General features: G+C 41.6%; 2 protein-coding genes across 4 annotated transcripts in view; one reads left to right on the top strand and one right to left on the bottom strand.

Moving 5' to 3' along the window:
* The window catches only part of Ctps2 (CTP synthase 2), a 117,750-nt gene that overhangs the window by 49,917 nt on the left and 46,507 nt on the right, over positions 1-21,326 (top strand). The window lies entirely within an intron of this gene.
* Positions 6,940-8,799, bottom strand: S100g (S100 calcium binding protein G). The gene is made up of 3 exons (XM_005358768.2): positions 8,749-8,799; positions 8,293-8,436; positions 6,940-7,162 (listed from the first exon to the last, which is right to left on the bottom strand). Exons 2-3 carry the CDS (start codon positions 8,425-8,427, stop codon positions 7,058-7,060), a joined length of 240 nt encoding a protein of 79 aa, XP_005358825.1. The 5' UTR covers positions 8,428-8,436; positions 8,749-8,799; the 3' UTR covers positions 6,940-7,057.

Below are 21,326 nucleotides of genomic sequence, written 5' to 3'. Positions count from 1 at the left end.
TAATGAGTTTCGGTACTAAGACTATGTCAGAATCATGGCTGAACCTACTTATCCCAGGAACGAAATCTGTTTGAACAAAATAGAGAAAGCTCATCTCACCCTAGAGGCTTGGTAGACTGTCTACAGTGTCCACACCTGGTGCTCACAGTCTCAGAAACAAACCTTGTTTCTTTCTAGAGCCGGTACTAACGAAGAAAGGAAAGAATAGCTTTTGCAAACCAGTAGTCAGTAATAAACTTGATGGTAAAATCATTCAGAGTTCCACTAAAGCCAGCGTCAGGCCTGTGGGTGTGGCTTAGTGGTACAACATGCTTTCCTAGTATATGAAATGCTCAGAGTTTAGCCCGAGCTTCTGTGCTGCTACAAAATCCTCTGCCATTGCTGTGATTAAACGCTGCAACCAAAGCCAACCGGGGGTTGGTTTGAGGCTTATTTTACCTCGTCTATCATCCAGGAACATTAGGTCAGGAACTCAAGGTAGGAACCCTGAGGAAGAAACTGAGGCCGAGGCAGCAGAAGAGAAACGTTGCTTACTGGCTTGCTTCCCAAGGCTGGCTCAGCGTACTTTCTTATACAATCCAGAACCACCTGCCCAGGCATAGCAACACTCACAATGGTTTGGGCCTGCCCACATCAGTCACTAATTAAGAAAATGCCCCACAGCCTTGCTTACAGGCTAATCTGGTGGGGGCATTTTTTCAATTGGATTCTTCTTTCCTAAATGACTCTAGCTGTGTCAAGTTGACATAAAACTAGCCAGCACAGAAACATACCCAGTTGTGCTGCTCTATTTCTTGGTGGAAGGATTAGAAATTACATTTTTAGAATTTTATTGTTATTATTACTCTTACTTTTTTTTTTTTTTTTTTTTGGTTTTTCGAGGCAGGGTTTCTCTGTAGCTCTGGAGCCTGTCCTGGAACTTGCTCTTATAGACCAGGCTGGCCTCAAACTCACAGAGATCTGCCTGCCTCTGCCTCTCGAGTGCTAGGATTATAGGCGTGTGCCACCACTGCCCGGCTTGCTTTGTAACTTTGACTGTTGGTCTTGAAACTCACTGTGTAGTTCAAGTTGTCCTTGAACTCACAGAGGTCCACTTACTTCTGCCTCCTGAGTGCTTGTGTGTACGCTACCACCTCTGGGCTCCTAATCACAGTTTTTTACCCCCCTCCCCTAATCACAATTTTCAAGACTTTTCTTCAATGACTTTTTGTCTAGGCTATTTTTTTTAAACTGTTGGTTGCTTTTTTTTTTATCAGTAGTCAGTTCCCTCAGTCTACCATATGGATTCTTGGGATTGAACCCAGGTCATCAGGCTTGGCTGCAAGTGTGTCCACTAGTTGCTTAAGTTTTTGAATACACAGTACAGGTTTCAGTGATCTGACTATTGGAGAAACTTCCATAATCATAAAAATGACAAGTATACTCTGTTCTCTGATTGTTGGAAGGACGGAGGGCAGAGAGGCTTATTGTGAAAATCAATAACTCAGCAATTAAAAATTATTCTCTTTTAATTGAAGGGTATTGTTTTTAAACATTTACTTATTTTGTGTGTGTGCTCGCAGGCATACCCCATGACATAGGTGAAGGCCAGAGAACCACTTGCAGAAGTTAATTCCCTTTCTACCATGTGGGTCCTGGGTGCTCAGACTTGGGGCATCAGGCTTAACAGCCTTCATCTGCTGAGCAATCGCATCAGCTCCCTCAGTTTTCTTTTTTTTTTATAGTTCAAAAGTCCAAACAAAAGAAGGTAGCAAGTGAGAAGCGGACTTTTCATCCCTGCCCCCATCTGCCCAGTCCCTCCTAATGTGTAATGCCTTGGTTACTTTTCTCTGTGTTGAGACTAGTACATGACAAGAAGCAACATTAAGGGAAGGAGGGTATATATTGCTTTACAGTTTGAGGGGGGTGCATTCCATCATGTCAGGAAGGCATGAACGTGCGAGCAGAAGGTGTGGAAATATGAGTAGAAGACATCTGGTCACATTGCTTTCTCAGGAAGCAGGGAGTGTAAATTTCTAGTGTGTACGTCAGGTTGCTTTTGTTTGTTTTGCTTGAGTCAAGGTTTTGCTGTTGCTAGTTGACCTCACCTCTAGAGCCTTCTAACTGCTGGGATTAAAGGTATGTACCACCAGCTGAGATCCTATATTTTAGCACATATCCAAGCAGAATTGAATATATTTCCCCCCTCTTTCACCAAGTCATAAAGCTCTACTCATTTTGTCCCTGGTGCCATGTGGCCATCCATGTTGCATGTTGTTAACAGATCTTTATACAAACTTGGGCTTCCAGGGTAAAGACGTTTGCCACTAAACTCCAGAGATGAGCTTGACCCTGTCTAGCCTGTGTCCTCCTACCCTTTCTCTAGAGGCACAGACTAGGTAGGTGTGGAGTCCACTGGTCATCTCAGGGCTACTAGGGATATGACTGCAGCTAACTTGATGAACATACCCAGTTTACACTTGTATGTGTACACACACGTGTATTGACAGACACTACTTTGGAGGTCAGAACACAACCTTGAGTGTTCCTCAGGTTTGTACACTTATTTTTTGGTGACACAGGTGATGGAGGAAGGTCATTGGTTAAGTAATAAAGAAACTGCTTGGCCTCATAGTTAAAACATAGGTGGGAGGAGTAAACAGAACAGAATGCTGGGAGGAAGAGGAAGTGAGCTCAGACTCGACAGCTCTGCTCTCTGGAGCAGAGACGCCATGCTCCCTGCTCCTGGGCAGACACACGCGATGAAGCTCTGACCCAGGATGGACGTAGGCTTGAATCTTCCTGGTAAGCGCACCTCGTGGTTCTACATAGATTATTAGAAATGGGTTAAGAGGCTGAAACTAATGGGCCAGGCAGTGTTTAAAAGAATACAGTTTGTGTGTTGTTATTTTGGGGCATAAGCTAGCAAGGCGGCCGGGGTGCTGGGGACACAGCCCCGCTGCTCCTATTACAACACACAGGGTCTCTCATTAGTCTTTCGTTAACTCACCAAGTAGGCTAGTCTGGCTGGCTAGTGAGTCCCAGTAATCTACCTCTCTGCCTCCACAGCAGGAGTGTTGGAGGAGGGAGCTACTTGGTCCTGTCCGCCCGGCTGGTGTAGACCTGAAATAATCACACAGAAACCATATTATTTAAATCACTGCTTGGCTCCTTAGCTCTAGCTTCTTATTGGCTAACTCTTACATATTAATTTAACCCATTTCTATTAATCTTTATATTACCACGAGGTTGTGGCCTACTAGCAAAGTTTCAGCACGTATATCTCTGGCGATGGCTCCATGGCATTTCTCTGACTCTGCCTTTCTTTCTCCCAGCATTCAGCCTAACTTTCCCTTCCTACCTAAGTTCTATCTTGCTATAGGTCCAAAGCAGTTTCTTTATTCATTAATGGTAATCACAGCACACAGAGGGGATTCCCACATCACCTCCCCTTTTCTGTTTAAATAAAAAGGAAAAATTTAACTTTAACATAGTAAAATTACATATAACAAAACAGGTATCAAGTAAGAATTACAGTTACAATATTTATATCTACTTTATCCTTTATCATAACTAAGGAACACTATAACTATAAATTCTTCAACTCCATCAAAGACTCCAGAAGGATATAATATTACCTAAGTAAACAGGAAGTGCATTGTAAGCAATTTCCAAAATTCTAGAATTGACAGAGACATCTCGCTGCCCAGACAGTCACCCAAAGTTCTTCTATACCATTGGAGCATCTATCTTCAGCCTACCGGCCCACAGTATCTAGCAGACTTTTCCATGAAGCAGAAAATTTCAAAGACAGTTCTGTCTATATTGGCAGTTTGTCAGTCACTTTCTTTTTTTTTCCTGTTCACTTTCCCTTCTTTTTTTAAAATTTATTTATTTGTTAAAGATTTCTGTCTCTTCCCCGCCACCGCCTCCCATTTCCCTCCCCCTCCCCCAATTAAGTCCCCCCCCTCCTCAGCCCGAAAAGCAATCAGGGTTCCCTGTCCTGTGGGAAGTCACTTTCTTTTGTATCCAGCAGAATGTCTGGCAGACTCTTTCATGAAGCAGGAACCCTGAAGGACCATCTCACCTTTAGACAAGTTCAGCAGTCATCTCTTTGTGTGTCCTGCATGTCCAGTTAAGCAGTCCAGGCAAAAGCAGTTTCTTGCCCAAATGGCTAGCAAACTCTATAAGGAGCCTCTTCAATGCCCATATTCCTCTCGAAGTAATTGGTGTTGCCAGGAGCAAATGTGTCTCATTGTCATGAAAAGTCCTAAGTTACTAAAACATTTTAAATGCCATATTCTAAAGGTCTCTGAAATATTTGAAGAATACCTAACTAACTGAAATATATCTCTAAGCATCTAGAAAATCTACCATGACTACAAGCTTGACTATTATAGATGAGTATCTATTAACTTATATTTCTTAGTTATATATTACATTTTAAAATGAGCTACACAAACATAATACCTTAATGAAGATCAGAAATACATATACCTATGACAAAATTGACCTTAAATTTGTATCAGTAAACCAAGATCCGTACAAATGCAAGTCTCTACAGCATATCTATATCATAACCCCCTTTAAATATAAACAAAGATTTATAGACAATATTTGGGAATATGTGCGTAGTTTTGTCCAAACTTCTTCCTGTTGATTGGGGGCTCTGGTAATCAGGTCTTTTATGGTGTATCCTGTGTGCTAGGTTCATCTCAGTCAGCAGTTGGGCGAAGTAATTTTTTTGAGGGGTGTTCAAGGTGACCTTTGATAGGGTCTTATTCCCTCAAACCATACCAGTCTGGAAGCAATCTACAGGTTCTCATCCTCTGTGGAAACAAGAGAAGAAACTCTTCCAAAACAACATATCCTTAGACTCAAATTTTGAAATCAAGATGCCTTTATGTTGGTTTAACTTAGCAGTCCATACAATGAAATGTCTCTCTGTACTTAGCTCCTCCACAGTCAAAAAACTAAAAGACAACACAATAATATGCATAATTCAGACTTTGTAAATTTTCCATTTTTACATGGCTTATTTTTCTTTACTCCTTTAAAATTATGAGTATCTTTACTCTGTCTCTTTAAAGATTTTACCCATTTTAAAAGCATTAACTTTATTTTATGATTCTATAGTCTTTTTCCTCTCTCTTTAAAGCCTACATATATTTCTGTTTTTGAAACAGGGTTTCTCTTTGTAAATCTCTCTGTCCGGGAACTCACTCTGTGAAACAGGCTGTTCATGATCTCACAAAGATCCACCTGCCTCTGGGATTAAGGGTATGTGCCACCACCACCCAGCAGTAATATATACTCTTAACCACTGACCCATCTCTTTAGGCTCTCTGAGATTTTTACCTTGTAGCTCTAGATGGCCCACTTCTTGCTGTGTAGACAAGGCTGATCTCAGACCCACAGAGAGATCCACCTACCTGTGCATCCAGTGCTGGGACTAAAGGCATGTGCTATCACATTTGTCATTTACCCTGCTTTTTACCTTTGGTGGTGCTACAGATAGAACCTAGGGTCTTACACATGGTAGGCTAACAGTCTCTAATAGTCTGTATTCATTCATATCCCCACTTTCCCCCATATTTATGTGTAGAAGAAAGTTTCTTTATCTTTTAATATGTGTGAGGTTTTTGCCTACATGTATATATGCGAACTACCATATTTGCCTGGTACCCACAGGCACCAGAGATGGTGTTGGATACCCTGCAACTGGAGTTACAGATTGTTGTGAGCCACCATGTGGATGCTGGAAACCAATCCTGGTCCTCTGCAAGAGCAGCAAGTACTCTTTACCCCTAAGTTATCTCCAGCCCATGTTTACTTTTTAGAAAAAGTAAAAATCTATTTACTATTTATATACATTTTATGTATGTATGTATATGACATTGTGTCTTGTTCATACTAACCCTCCAACTCTCCTCAGAACCTCTCCCCATCCCAACATGTTTCCTTCCCACCATCACCATGTCAATATATATATATATATATATATATATATATATTCATCAAATCTAATTTGAGCCACCCACATGTGCCCAGCCTCATTTTAAAGTCTGTTTGTAAGGGGCTATGGAGATGGCTCAGAGGTTAAAAGTACTTGATGCTCTTGGAGAGGAGCCAGGTCCGGTTCTGCCTACCTTCATAGCAGTTCATTTCTGTCTATAGCTCCAGTTTCAGGGGATCTGAAACTCTCTTCTGTCCTCCACAGGCATGGTATGAAGGTGGTGCACATATATACGTGCAGGCAAATACACAAAATAAAATTTAAAAATCTTAAATCCATAACAAAACTTTTTGTGAGACAGGATGTCACGTAGTCCAGGCTAGCCTTAAGTTCTATGTAACTGGGTATGACCTTGAACTCAATCCTTTTGCCTCTACCTCCCAAATGCTAATATATAAGCATGAGCCACCATACTTGGCAATATATATTTAAAATTTCTTACTTTTAAAAGTTAAAAAAAAATTGCTGAGTGTGATGTGATGGTGATTTCTAGCCCTTTCACCCCCATTATTCTGTATCTCCTATGTCCTTCTCCCACAGAAAATCATCTTTCCAGTGTCCCCTTCTAATTTCAAGTCTTATTTTGGTGTGTATGATCTACCATGTTTAAATAGGGTCTGATGACTTTTCTTTTTAATCTCAAAGGTAGGTGAGTCAGGCAACAAGATGGCTCAGGAAGGAAAAGGCACTTAGCACCCAGTCTGACAACCAGAGTTTAGTCCCCCAGTTGCACATGGTAGGAGAGAACCTTCTCTCCATGTTATCTTCTGACCTCCACCCATGTACTGTGACCTGCTGGTGCAGGAACTTGCTCATACGTACATGTGAACAATAAACACACACTAAATAAATAAATGTAAAACAAATAAAAAATTCAGAAAAATAAAGTAGGTGCATCAGGCTAAGGTTACTCTAAAATCTGAGTAATCCAGAGTCAATACTTGACAAGAGACACATGTCTCAGAAATTGCTTTATTAACAGTATATTGGTCTCACAGCTAGATCTTTATGACTGTGAAGGATTCGATCACTAGGTGGTGATGGTGCTCCTTAATGGCGTCTTCATGTTGATATCTTTTGGATCAGTGCTTGAAATTCTTCGAAACTGACTTCTCCATCGCCATTCTTATCCAGCTCTTTAAACAGATTGTCTAGAGTACTCGCACCCTGGTATTAGATAAAAAGAATGGGATAGGGTAAGAAAGAAAATTTAGATAGGATACTGAAACACATCTCTGAAATTAGGAGGAACTGTATTTTCCTTCCAAGAAGGCAGCCTAGGTTTCAGTCACATGCCACTGGTAATGTGAAAATAAGTGTGGTGAAGCCTGCTTCAGCTGTAATGGTGGTTTTATGGCACATAACTGGGTTCTATCTTTCCTTTTTATTTTATTTATCTATGGGACAGGGTCTCATTATGACCTGAAACCCACTATGCAGATAAGACTAGCCTTGAACTCAACAGAGATCCACCTGCCTCTGCCTCCAGAGTTCTGAGATTAAATGAGTGAGTGTACCATAATGCTTGTCCCTCCCCCATTTAAAAAATACTGTGTGTTCTGTGTGTGTGTGTGTGCGTGCATCTGTGCATCTGTGCATCTGTCTGTGGGTATGTACATGTAAGTGCAGCTGCCCTTAGAGGCCATTAAATGGCATCAGATCCTTTGAAGCTACAGGTGGTTGTGAGTTACTGGTGGACATGAGTGCTGGGATCTGAATGTAGATCTTTTGGAAAGAGCATCATGTGTTCTTAGCCACTGAGCAATCTCTTCAGCCCCCTGGCTCCAGCCCCCTGGCTCAAGCCTGTAATCCCGAACCTGGGTTCTCTGCAGCAATAGTAAATGCTCCAAACTGCTGAACCATCTTTCTAGTTCCTCATCTGGCTATTTTTATGTGAACAGTTCAGTAGTGTTAAGTTTATATTCTTTACTATGCAACAAGTCTCCACATGCATGTCTGAGGTCTTGGGTTCAAGTCCTAGCAACACATACACAAAGTTATTGTGAACTATAAGAAAATTAGGAAACGCCAGATTATAATGTTAGTTTTTTTCAGCTTTGTGTGTGTGTGTGTGTGTGTGTGTGTGTGTGTGTGTGTGTGTTTTAAAAACAAAAATCATGTGGATTTGGGCTGTAGCTCTGTGACAGTCTTTGCTAGGCCCTGGGTTGTATGTGGCCATATCCCCACAGCGCTGTGGGCAGTATTTCTGAGGCAACCCTCAGCCCTAGGCTCTCAGCTGTCTGTGCTCTCCCACCCCCAGATGCAGCAGCCTCTGGCTGCTCAGGTTATGCACTTACCTTCAGGAGAGTGGGGAATTCTGACTGAATCAGTAGCTTCAGCTCCTCCTTTGATAGCTGGTTTGGATCGCCTTCTTTGGCTGCATATTTTTCAAAAATGCTCTTCATTTCTTCGGGAGACTTCTTGGTACTCATTTTGCTGTCCTGTAAATTGGGAAGAAAGTAGATTTACCAAAATGCTAAAGTGGAGCTTTCATGCCAAGTGCTGCCAACAGGTTTTTACTCCCCTCCCTCTTTATTGGGAAAGACAGAGGGGAGAAAAGGGAAAAGGGAGAGAGAAGAGACGTAGATGAGAACAACATTATTGGCTCCTAAAGTATTTTAAAAATAACCAAGTTAGGAGCTAGGGAACATAGCTGTTAGTAGAGCGCTTGCTTAGGCTGCTGGAAGCCCTGGGTTCTATCCCCAGCACTGCAAAAGCCAGTGGGCATGTTAAGAACTCACCGAGCTGCTTACCAGTCAGAGCAGGCACTGGAAGAGTCGAAGAGCAGCAGGCGATAAGCTGATGAAGTGTCGAGGAGGAGTGCCTTTATATAGTCTTTACAGACACATCACCTGATTGTGAAATTCCCCTTTGTTTACTATTTAAGGGTAATGATTAATGGGTTCTGAAACCAAGCGTAAGACTCTCAATTAAGGGCAAGCTCCAGTAAAGAGCTGCTACTTCAACAGTTGCTTAATGGGTCAAAGTCCTAAGAGTAAAACCTTGATTTTCTTTTCCTTAGAATACTTTTCCCCCCAATATAGAATTTTGATCTTGCTCACAGCTCACATTTCTGAAAGCAATGACATTGCAGATTTAGGCTTGAGAAAAATTTTCTTCCCATGTAGAAAAAAATTCTGTCACAGAGAGACAGTATTACATGGCTTTTAAAAATATAGAATTGGGCCAGGCAGTGGTGGCCCCTGCCTTTAATCCCAGCACCCAGGAGGCAGAAGCAGGTGGATCTCTGTGAGTTTGAAGTCATCCTGGTCTACAGAGTGAGTTCCAGGTCAGCTAGGGCTACATAGAAAAAACCCTATCTCAAACCCCACCTTCTAAAAAGGGAAGGTAGATCAAAATTTCTGATTTTATTTTGCAAAGCAGTATTTTTGGGTAACTTGCCATTTTCTTTCTTTTTGACTATTGTTCCTATCCGTGCTTTTAAAAATTTCTGTATACTTAAATTCCTCCTCTCCCTCCCTCTTCCTCCCTTCCTCCCTTCTTTACTCTCCCTCCCTCACTTCTGGCTACCCTGGAGTTTGCTTTACAGATCAAGCGAGCCTTAAACTTATAGAGATCTGCCTCCTGCCTCCCATGTTGGAATTAACAGTGTATGCCACTATGCCTGGAGATATTTCTCCTGTTTGTAACGAAATATATTTTGCCAAATCATTCTAAAACTTGTGAAAACACTCAGCTCACACTTAAACAATTGGAACTAGTTCAGAAGTTTTGGAATAGCCAGATATTTGAAATTAAAGACGAAATTGATTTTTTTTTCTGGAAAGAGGCCCATAAAATAACTAGAACATTTCTTGGGGACATTACTCTAATGCTGATTATAAGTCACAGGTAGGGGGTTTCAGATTGATTTCAAAAGCCCTTCAACATCTTTGAAGCACTTGGACATTTAAAAATTTCCCTGACCTGCAGTATAGCACCTACAATTTGATGTTTGAAATACTGGACTGTACTTTGCTCAGATGTTTTTCACCTCGAAAACTCTAGGACCTTATTTACATTGGAGAACAAATGTGAGATGCTATGATGTTGCTTACATGATTCTGGTCATTCCTGAGCACTTATCATTCTATAGGTTTTGGGTGTTGTATTGCAGTTTATATGACTCCAGTACAGACTTGTGTATTAACCCACTTATTGGAGTTACTGGCATTGTAGGTTAGCCTGTCAGTAGGTAGGCAGGTAGGTCTGTCTATCTACTGTGTGTATGTATGTATATATATGTATGTATATGTGTGTGTGTACATATGTACACGTGTATAGTTGTATAGTATGTCAGATGCTCTATCAGTCTTCCTCCTTATTCCCTTGAGATAGGGTCTGTCATGGAACCTGAGCTAGGTTGGTAGTCAGCAAGGCCAGTGAACCCCTTCTCTGCTCCCCACCCCCATAGTGCTGGCGTTACAGGCACACACACAGCCAGCCCTGACCTATTCCATGGGTGATGGGATTCCTACTCAGAGCCTCATGCTTATGCACAGGTGCTCTTAGGCACTGAGCTGTGTCTCCAAATCCTTATTTATTTGCTTATTTTTGGAGCCAGGGTCTCTCACGAGGCCCAGTCTGACCAAGGATAACCTTGAACTCCTGATCCTTCTGCCTCTATCCCAGCAGTGCTAGGATTGTAGGGGTAGGCTACCATGTCCAGCTGGCATTGTTTTTACTTGATGATTTTACACAATAATATTCTGACTTTGGCAATGTTTTTTCAAAGGTTTTAGAAAATTTCCAGTGTTTTTGTTTGCTTGTTTTACGTGTAAGTTCTAGTCTATTGGGAGGAAGTGAGCTTTTGTGACTCATCATAGTAAGAACTATAGTTTTTCCTCCAATGTCTTTTGTTATTGTTGCTGTTGGCTTTTGAGATGGGATCTTTTTATTTATCCCAGCTCACAATGTAGTCCAGGCTATCCTTGAACTTCTTCCTGGTCCTTCTATCTCAGTCCTCCTGACTGATTGCCCCACTCCAACATCTTTAAGGGTTTTTATTTCGTTTTGTTTTACATCTAAAGTAAAGTGACAAGAATAATACAGAACTCTACCTTTTGATTAGACTCTACCTGTAAACATTTCCACATGTGCTTTTTACTACACTTGATCTTAGCCAAAAGGCCGAGAAGCGATCCACATGTGCTTTTTCTGGCCAATAGTTTCCTCCTCATCAATTCTCTGAGGATAAGTTGTGGAATCTCACTGGTTTCCTAAGGACAAGAACTTTTTTTCTGTAGAGCCTCAGTGGTGTTATCATGGCATATTTCAATCTCAATTGTTTTCTCAAATGATCATTTTGAAGTTAAAACTGATGGGAGTTGGTGTGATATTTCTTGTGCCTATATTGAAAAAACTGATTTTAATCACTACATATAATCTAAATATCAGTAGATTATATGGCAGATGTTTTATATAGCATACTTTCTTCATATCATATGGAATATATGATTTGTAAAAGTATAACAAATACATAATGCACAAAATCCACGTCTAGTTTATGTGGTGTGGGGATGGAACCCATGGCTTCATGCATGCCGAGCAAGCACTCTACCAACTAAGCTACATACCCAGCCCAAAGGACTTTTCCTCTTTAGGCAGTCTATGCTCTTGATTTTGAGCAGAATAACACGGTCACAGAAGCTGCAGGCGCTCAGAGTCTTCTTGAGGGGGTAAAAAAATTCTGTTCAAAGATCAAGCAATTGAACAGAGAGGTGCTACTTAACCTTTGCCTCTCCGTTTTTCCATTACCAACCTTGTACCTGTCATTCTTTCCATTTCTCTCATTTCTAAGCACACTCTTTTGAACACACCCTGCATTTATGGCATGTTTCCATACGTTGTTAGTTAATGTTTCATGAGACTATTGGTGGATTTTGTGTTTCTAACTTCTGGGTTACCAGTGTACTAAGAAAAAAAATAAAAAGAAGACAAGAGAGATATCACTGGAGGATATGAGCATGCAAAAGTATGAGAAGAAGCACAAGGTATTTGTCAAGTTCTGTTAGCATTTGCTATTTGCTACACGCCTGAGTTCTGACAGGCAGCATTAGGTCACTTTAAGCAGAGATTTTCCCTTGAAATGAGATGTGTAGCCTAAATGACTTTTGGCCTATATGGTGCACACCTATAATCCTATCACTTGGGAGGTGGAGGAAGGAGAATCAGAAGTTTAAGGTCCTCCTCTGCTACATATAGGGAGTTTGAGGCCAGCCTGGGCTACAGGAGACCTTGTCTAAAAAATAACTTCATTTCGTATTAGAAATTGTATTAGTGTTACTAATGACCAAGTCCCCACAACACAAGGTGGATGTGAAATGCAATTGTATGTTATCTTTGATTTTGAAATTTAAAATATCTGAACCCATCCTTTCTAAGGAACTAAATTTTAGTTATTTAAAAGGATAACTTAATTTTAGTTGTCCCTAAAAGTGACAGCATACCTGTTTCGCTTACTTGACTTTTATGTGGTACCTATCTTCCCTGGACCATCAAAGTTCATTTTCCTTTTTACTTCCAGCCTTTGCCTGAGGTGTGCAAGTCCTGCCTGTGCTAGTCTTTAGTTCTGAGTCCCCAGAGGCCTCCGCAAAGGAGCCAGTGCTTACTGAGGGCTTTTGTTTTGTTTTGTTTTTATACTATGGACACTCAACTTCTGCAGCCTCCTGAAATCATTGTAGCAACACTATGAAATAGGTGCTGTTCCTTTGGTCTATCTATATATAGATGTACAGAAGGGACAGCATGGGATTCCTGATGCTGCTTTAATAAGTTCTTACCAACTCAGTACCTGGAACACTCCCTTTTTTACTTGTAAGTCAGATGTTTAAAGTGATTGATAGGATGTGTTCATTCTGAAGTTACAGGAGAGACTGCTTAGTTTTTTGCCTTCTAGAGGCTGCTTGTTCATAGATATGCCCTCCTTCCTGAAAGCCAGAAGCTTAACATTGTCCAATCTGTCTGCAATGTCCACTTTGCTATATTTCTCCTCTGATTATGTCCTTCCTTCCTCTCTCAAGGTCCTGCATGATTATGTGGGTTTACCCTCACAATCCAGAATAAACATCTCTATCGGGTGAATTCCTTAGAAATGAGGAGTTCAGCCTGCCTCTCTTCTCTCCAGCCTATGTGATACCTTCTGTCTTGTCATGACACAACAAGAAAGGCCCCTTCCACCACCAATAACTTTAACAGGATCACATTTGTAAATTCTTATATCATAAAAGGTGCACAGGTTCTTAGGTTCTAAGAACTAGAATGTGAACATCTTTGGAGGGGCATGGGACATGAATTACCAATGTCTAGATGAGTTATTTGATAAGGAGAGCATATTCATCGTGCTCTCAAATCATGGGCTCTTGCAGTGAAGTATGGAGAAGGCCTCTTTAGAAATGTAATGAAAAAATAGTCTGTGTGTGGGAGTATGGTGGGGGAGTGGGGCGTGGAGGAGCCATTGGCACTGGACTGGCCTAGCTGAGGTGGAAAGTACTGGTTTGAATCTATCAGGAGAGTCCAGCTTAGTAGGGTCATGCATAAGGTGAGACCTGAGGGCCACTCCGGAGGGGTCTACTTTGATTTGTAGTGACACAGACTACTGGAGCAAGTAACAAGGCATGTTAGGTAACATAGTAATGACGTAAAGCTGTTCATAATTATGCCCATCTTCAACATGACTCATAAAAAATCCAATTCAGAGTAAGTCTTAAAAAAGAGAGAATCCCCAAAACCTTGGGACTGTTGGAGAGGAACAAACTGGGGAGTCTTTTTTTTTAATTATGAAAGTTGGGCCTTTATCTTAGGCTTGTTTTTAGCTAGCCCTTATGATTTAAGTTAACCCATATTTTTCTTTTTTTTATTGCTTTATAAATAATACCATTGAAAATTTCCACTTCCTTCCCTCCTCCCATTTCCCTCCTGCTGCCCCACTATCCCTCCCCCTCCAGTCCTAAGAGAGGGCAGGGTACCCTGCCCTGTGGGAAGTCCAAGGCCCTCCCCCCTCCATCCAGGCTTAGGAAGGGATGCATCCAATTAGAATAGGATCCCCAAAAGCCAGTACATGCCATAGAGACAAATCCCAGTGCCATTATCATTCACTCCTCAGTCTGCCCCAATTGTCAGCCACATTCAGAGGGTCCAGTTTGATTCCATGCTCATTCAGTCCCAATCCAGCTGGATTTGGTGAGCTCCCATTAGATTAGGCACACTGTCTCAGTGGATGAACCAACCCCTCGTGGTCCTGACTTCCTTGCTCATCTTCTCCCTCCTTCTGCTCTTCATCTGGACCTTGGGAGCTCAGTCCAGTGCTCCAATGTGGGTCTCTGTCTCTATCTCCATCTGTTCCCAGATGAAGGTTCTATGGTGATATTCAAGATAGTCATCAGTCTGACTACAGGGACAAGGCCAGTTCAGGCACCCTCTCCTCCACTGCCCAGGGTCCTAGCTGGGGACATCCCCATGGACACCAGGGAACCTCTCTAGAGCCAAGCCTCTTGCCAACCCCAAAATGGCTCCCTTAATTAAGATATCTTCTTCCCTGCTTCCATATCTGTCCTTCCTCCATTTCAACCATCCCACTCCCCCAAGCTCTCACTGGGGAGTCTTTGTAAAGAGTACTTGAGAAACACACAAGAAAGTTTGGGCAAATCACTAGAAATGGGGCTAGGGATATAGCTCAGTGGTAGAGGGTTTACCTACTGTGTATGGAGCTTTAGGTTTAATTACTAGTCCTGTCTAAAGAAAAGTAACAGTAGAAAGAAGGGGTGACAACATGCCTCAGCAGATAAAGGTGCTTGCTGCTAAGGGGGATGAATTAAGTCCTGTCCCTGGTAGTTACATGGTGGAAGTTGTTCTCTGACCTCCCCACACACTCTGTGGCACACAAGCACCCCCCTACATAAAAGCACACTATAAAGAAATGTATTTTTTAATGAAGTAGAGGGGGAAGAAGAGGGTGGAAAGGGTCTTCTGGGAGTAGGTGCTCCTGTTTTGTCCAAGTGGAATACTCAGACAAGGAACCAATTCCCAGGATGCAGCGAGGGAGGCCCCATCCACATTGCCATTAAGGAATTTCATTGTTGATAAGAGACGCAGACTTCCACACACTTGGTTTAAGGAACCCTGGGACACTGAAGGACTTGAACTCATTACACTTTTACCTAGGTTGCAGATTATCTCAGCCAAGGTTAATTAGTGCCATAGTTATCCTGTGTGATGCTTTACATCTCCCAAAGCTTTATAGCTTATTGATTTTTCTTTTATTTTTTTGTATGCTGTATGGCTCTGTTCCAAGAAAGGACAGAAGGGTATGGGGGTCAGATCACAGCCAAGGGTAGGGTCAAGGAAATAGTTTTTCAAAGGAAGAAGCTTTTCCCTTTCAGATGCAAAAACTGTGGTATTTTGGAAATGTTGGGGATAAATATAAAGGCACTTAGGGTTCACTAACCATGTGACATTGATAAAATTAGCACGCTTCAAACCATGTTGTTCCCCTCTCCTAGACTTTTTGGGTCTTTTTATTGCCCAATTAGGTTGTATAACCTGAGAGGCCATCACTCGCCACCCCCCATCCCTTATTTTCCTTATTTTATCCTTTTTGAGACAGGGTCTCATGTAGCTCAGGCAGGTCTTGGACTTTCTATGTAGCACAGACGTGCCCTGTTTTATGTGGTGCTGGGCCTCAAACACTAATCCTGCATGCTAGGCAAATAGTCTACCAACTGAGCTACATCCCAGGCCCCCAGTACCATCCATCTTTAGAGCTTGTCATGTTGTCTGAGGACTGAGTCGCTGTGTTCTCTATCCAGACGTCTCCTTCCTTCCAGTGTGGCTTCTGCATGCTTGCTCCCCACTGATATCATTTTGTGTGTCTCTGGATGAGCCCTTCTGAACCAGGCCCAATGAGACCTCTCCTGGTCCATCCCTCTCTGGGGACTCTCCTGAAGCTTCTCATTGTATTTTTCTCTTTTCCTTGCCGCTCTGGGTATCATTCGAACTTGGGATATGTTTTCCTTTCTCTCTCATCTCCAATATCTTTCTTCTCCACTAACTCCTGTGTTAGCTAGTACATGTTCTTTAGAGTATTTTTACATTTTCATACTTATATACAATGCACCTTGATCATACATATCCAACCCAAATCCTCCTCCTCACCCACTGGACCCTCCCCATATTCCTCCTTCCCATCTTCATGTTCTCTTCTAGCTCGCACAGTTTTTAAAATGTGGATTTTTTTCCTTTGAAAGCTTTATATAATATTTTTGATCATATTCTTTCCGCTCTACCAGTTCCTCTCAGATTCTCCCTCCCACACAGATTTATGTTCTCTTGGAAACAAAATAAACAAAAAGCATAGACACAAACATGGAGTCTATTTTATGTTGACCAACTACTCCTAAGTATGAGGCCTGCTCTGGAAAATGGTTGATATTATCCGTGTCATTCCATTGAAGAAAATGGATTTTCCTTCTCCTAGTAGCTATCAATTGCAAACAACTTCTTGGTTAGGGATGGGACTTTGTGTCCACTTACCCTTCTCCAGGCTGGGGTTTTATCTGACTTGAATTCGTGCAGGTCTTGTGCATGCTGTCACAGTCCCTGTGAGTTCTTACGTGCATCAGCTCTGTTGCGGCTGGAAAATTCTGTTTCCTTGGAGTTGTCCACCACCTTTTGGCTCTTACACTCTTTCTGCCTCTTCTTCTCCATAGTTCTTTGAGGGTCGACAGGAGGCGCATGATAAAAGCATCCCATTTGGGCTAAGTGCTGCAACAATGATTCTCAGCCTGTGGGTCATGACCTCTTTGGGTGTCAAACAAGCCTTTCATAGGGATCACCTAAGATCACTGGAAAACACAGATATACATTACAACTCATAACACTAGCAAAACTTACAGTTATGAAATACCAACAAAAATAATTTTATGGTTGGAGAGTTACCACAAATGAGGAACTTTATTAAAGGGTTATACTGTTAGGAAGGTTGAAAGTCACTTTGCTAAAAAGTCTCTCACTCTCTGCATATTGACAAGTTGTTGGCCTCTGTATTAATTACCACCTACAGAAAGAAACTTCTCGGATGAGGGTTGAATGATGCTCTGATCTATGGGTATAGCAATATGTCATTAGAAGTTGTTTTGTAGCCAGGTGGTGGTGATGCACACATTTAATTCCAGCAGTGGGGAGGCTGAGGCAGACAGATCTCTGTGAGTTCAAGGCCAGCTTGGTCAACAGAGCAAGTTCCAGGACAGCCAGGGCCACACAGAGAAACCCTGTCTTGAAAAACCAAAACTAACTTAATAAATATTTAAAAAAAATTTAAAAAGTTGTTTTGCTACTCTGTTTATTTAGTGGAATAATAGTATGTTTTCCCTCTGGCCTGTGACCTATTTCGTCCTAGATTCTTGACCTCATTAAAAGTGTCAGGTATGGTTTCCACATCATGGAGTGAGCCATAAGTCCAATAAAAAATTATTGGTTACTCTCATAACATTTGTGCCACTATTGCACCAGTGGGTATCTCTTGCAGGTAGGTGACACTATTGTAGCTCTTCTAGCTAGGACATTTTAAAAATTCATGTGTATGTACCACAGTGCACCAGTATAGGTCAGAAGACAACTTGTGGGAATGGGTTTTCTCCTTCCACCATGTGGGTTCTGGGAATTGAACTCAGATCCTTAGGCAAGTATTTTTTTTCATTGAGGCTTCTCACCAGCCCCTAACTAGAGGATCACCATGGCTCTTAAGCCTTAGGATTTCTTTATGTGTTTTTCCAGGAGAAGGCCATAGTAACTATTTCTGAACATGGCATGGACAGTGTGAACTAGTAGCCTTGTGAGACCTCAGTAATACATTTCACTCTCTGCCTTTAACTTGTTTCATTAAAATTGTACAGTGGACAGAGTCAATTGTTCTAAAAGGTCTGTGATAAAAAGTCAGCAATCTTCAACCCTTTCTTTGATATCCTCAATTCTACTCCCTTAATCTCAGGTTTCTAAATCATTGCTACCACATTATTCTTTTCAAATTTCCTTGGTGCAGGAGGAATATTTAATACCATTTTATGACCAATGCATTTGCTTCCTCTCCATCCCCACCCTTACACTTCAGTTTGGGAAATGATTTTTGGTCTGGGGATATTTAGAAATTTCATACCAAATGAGCACAAAGACAACTTAAAATTTCTCTCTCTCTCTCTCTTCCTTCCTCCCTCCCCTCTCTATCCTTAAACTTTTTTCTCTTAAAATATTTTAAAATTTAGAGATAGACTCTCATTTATGTAGGCTTCTTGTTTTTTTTTAATTTCCTTCCTTCCTTCCTTCCTTCCTTCCTTTCTTTCTTTCTTTCTTTCTTTCTTTCTTTCTTTCTTTCTTTCTTTCTTTCTTTCTTTCTTTCTTTCTTTTTTTGAGACAGACTCTCTCTTTATAGCCTTAATTGTCCCGGAACTCACTATGTAGATCAGGCTGTGACCAGAATTTAAAGATCTGCCTACCTCTGCCTCCTGAGTGCTAGAATTAAAGGTGTGTGCTACCACAGCTGGCTCTTTTTCTTTTTTCTTTTGGTTTTTCAAGACAGGTTTCACTGTCTAGCCTTGACTGTCTTGGAACTTGCTCCATAGACCAGGCTGGCCTCAAACTCCCAGAGATCTGCCTGCCTCTGCCTCCTGAGTGCTGGGATTAAAGGCGTGCATTACCACCACACAGCCCCTTTGTCTTTTAAAAAAATATTTAGTTATTTATATTTTATGTGTATGATTGTTTTGCCTGCTTGTATGCTTGTGTACCACATACATGCCTGATACCTTTAGAGTACAGAAGAAGGCATCATATCTCCTGGAACCAGAGCCAAGGATGGCTGTGAGCTACCATGTGGGTGCTGGGAACCAAACCCGGGTCCTTTGCAAGAGTAACCAACACATGCTCTTAATTGCTGCCCTATTCTCCAACGTTCAAGCATCCTGTTCTTGTTTTTTTTTTTTTTTTACTTTGTTCGCAATAGTTCAGACCAATATACTCCTTGATTATCATAGTCACTGATAATGGAAGCAATTTACCTTCAAAGTTGGACCTTATGTAGTAAACAAGGGTGAACTGATTGAAGAATCGTAGTACACCTCTGACAAGAACCCAGGGAACTTTATTACCATAGTTGGAACTTGAATAGAACCTAAATGGAAGCTGAGACTCTGAATAGACATAGGACTTCTTAGTCTGTAGCAGCTCTTGTGATCTTACCTGCCTTTTCTTAGTCTGTAGCAGCTCTTGTGATCTTACCTGCCTTTTCTTAGTCTGTAGCAGCTCTTGTGATCTACCTGCCTTTTCTTAGTCTGTAGCAGCTCTTGTGATTTTACCTGCCTTTTCTTAGAAAATACACACAAGCATTTATAAGCCTCTTGGCCTCCTAAACTGGGGGCTGCTTTCTCTCACTTCACTCAGTAATACTTAATCTAGCTCTCATTAGCCAGCCAAAGAAGATAGGGAAGCCAGGCTAAGAGTTAAGGGAAATTCAGAAACCAAGCACTCATTTCAATGAGAGGTATAATCCATTTTTCCCCAGACCTTTCCCTCAGTGACTCTTGGAGCTTGCTTGGGTCCCAGGGTTCAGATGGCTCCAAACGTTTCCTGGGGCACTAATAAAATCAGGTATTTTCCTAGAAATTCTTTGTTTAAGAAATTCCAGTTGTCAAGGATTTCCTTTAGAGCTGTATGTGGCTTTTAGGGTGTGTGTGTGGGGGGGGAGTGTAAACAATCTTCTATGAGAACCCTGAGTAATTTTATTAGAACAGGTTGACTTACCCAACTGCAGTCTAATCTAACATCTTAAAACAACAACAACAAACATGGCTTGGCGTGTTGGCACAGGCCTTTAATCCCAGCATTCAGGAGGGAAAGGCAGACCAATTTCTGTGAGTCAAGCCAGCCTGTTCTGTATAGTGAGTTCCAGGACAGCTAGAACTACATATTGAGACTCTGTCTTAAAAAAAAAAAACAGGGGCTGGAGAGATGGCTCAGTGGTTAAGAGCATTGTCTGCTCTTCCAAAGGTCATGAGTTCAATTCCCGGCAACCGCATGGTGGCTTACAACCACCTGTAATGAGGTCTGCTGCCCTCTTCTGGTTTGCAGACACACAGACAGAATATTGTATACTGTATACACAATAAATAAATAAATATTTAAAAAAAACAAAAAAGAAACAAAAAACAAAAAACAAACAAACCAAAAAACGTGAAACAAAACAGTTAATCATAGTAAACAGAACTGAGGAAAAGGAATTACCAGGTTAACGAAAACAGATTTTATTTTTAAACATCTTTCTAAGTTTCTGTGGTGTGACTCAACAAATCTGAAATTGTTTTCTTGGGGTTCGTTTGTTCAGTCATTCCTTTAGTTTATTTCTACTGTCAGGAAAGGCACACTGGTAAGGAAAAGTAACAACTGCCCTTCTCATCCAGAAGCAGGCAGCAGACAACTGAGAGAAGGGCGCTGAGGAGGAAAAGCCCCGTGCAAGGCCACAGACAGAAGCCTGGGGAGCTAAGCTCTGGGATCGCAGAGTGTACAAGGGTTCATTTAGAACAATGTTCATTAATAGGACTTGGCAGATTGGATATGAAGAAAATGAAGCATTGCTAGATTTTTGACTCACAGGATGTTCAAGAATAGGGAGAGGAGAGGAAAGAAGAGGAGAGGAGAGGGGAGGGGAGGGAGAGAGAGAGAGGTGTGTGTGTGTTTGGTATATGTATGTGTTTGTGCAGGTGTGTGCCCATGTGCATGCGCATGTGGAGGTCACAGATTGATGTCTGGTGTCTTTCTCAGTGGTTCTCTTAGTTTTTTGAGACAGGGTTACTCACTGAACTTTGAGCTAATTGATTTGCATAATCTGGTTGGCCACAAGATCTCTGGGATTATACACATATATGTGAGCAACCTCACCTGACTTTTATTGGGTACTAGGGATCTTAACTCAAGTCCTCATGCCTGCAGGGGAGGCACTTTAATCATCTGAGTTATCTTCCAAGGTCTCCTTTCTTTGTTTGTTTTTTTCTTTCTTGAGGCAGTCTCAGGTATCCCAGGGTGGCTTGGAATTTATTATGTAGCCAAAGATGGTCTTGATCTTCTGATCCTCCTGCTTCTTTTTTGCTAGTGCTGGGATTGGATTGTAGGTGTTCGCCACCATGCCTTCTTTATAAGGTACCAGAAATCAAACCCAGGGCGTTGTGCATGCTGGGCAAGGGCTCTACCAGTGGAATGATATCAGCTCCCTTTCTTCCTTTTTCTTTCCTTCTTCTTTCCCTCCCTCCCTCCTCCTCCTCTTCCTCCTCCTCCTCCTCCTCCTCCT

The sequence above is a fragment of the Microtus ochrogaster genome, chromosome X (genome assembly GCF_000317375.1).
Source record: "Microtus ochrogaster isolate Prairie Vole_2 chromosome X, MicOch1.0, whole genome shotgun sequence".
Lineage (NCBI taxonomy): Eukaryota > Metazoa > Chordata > Mammalia > Rodentia > Cricetidae > Microtus > Microtus ochrogaster.
Note: the sequence above shows the minus strand (reverse complement) of the source record. Positions and strands in the feature narration are given on the sequence as shown.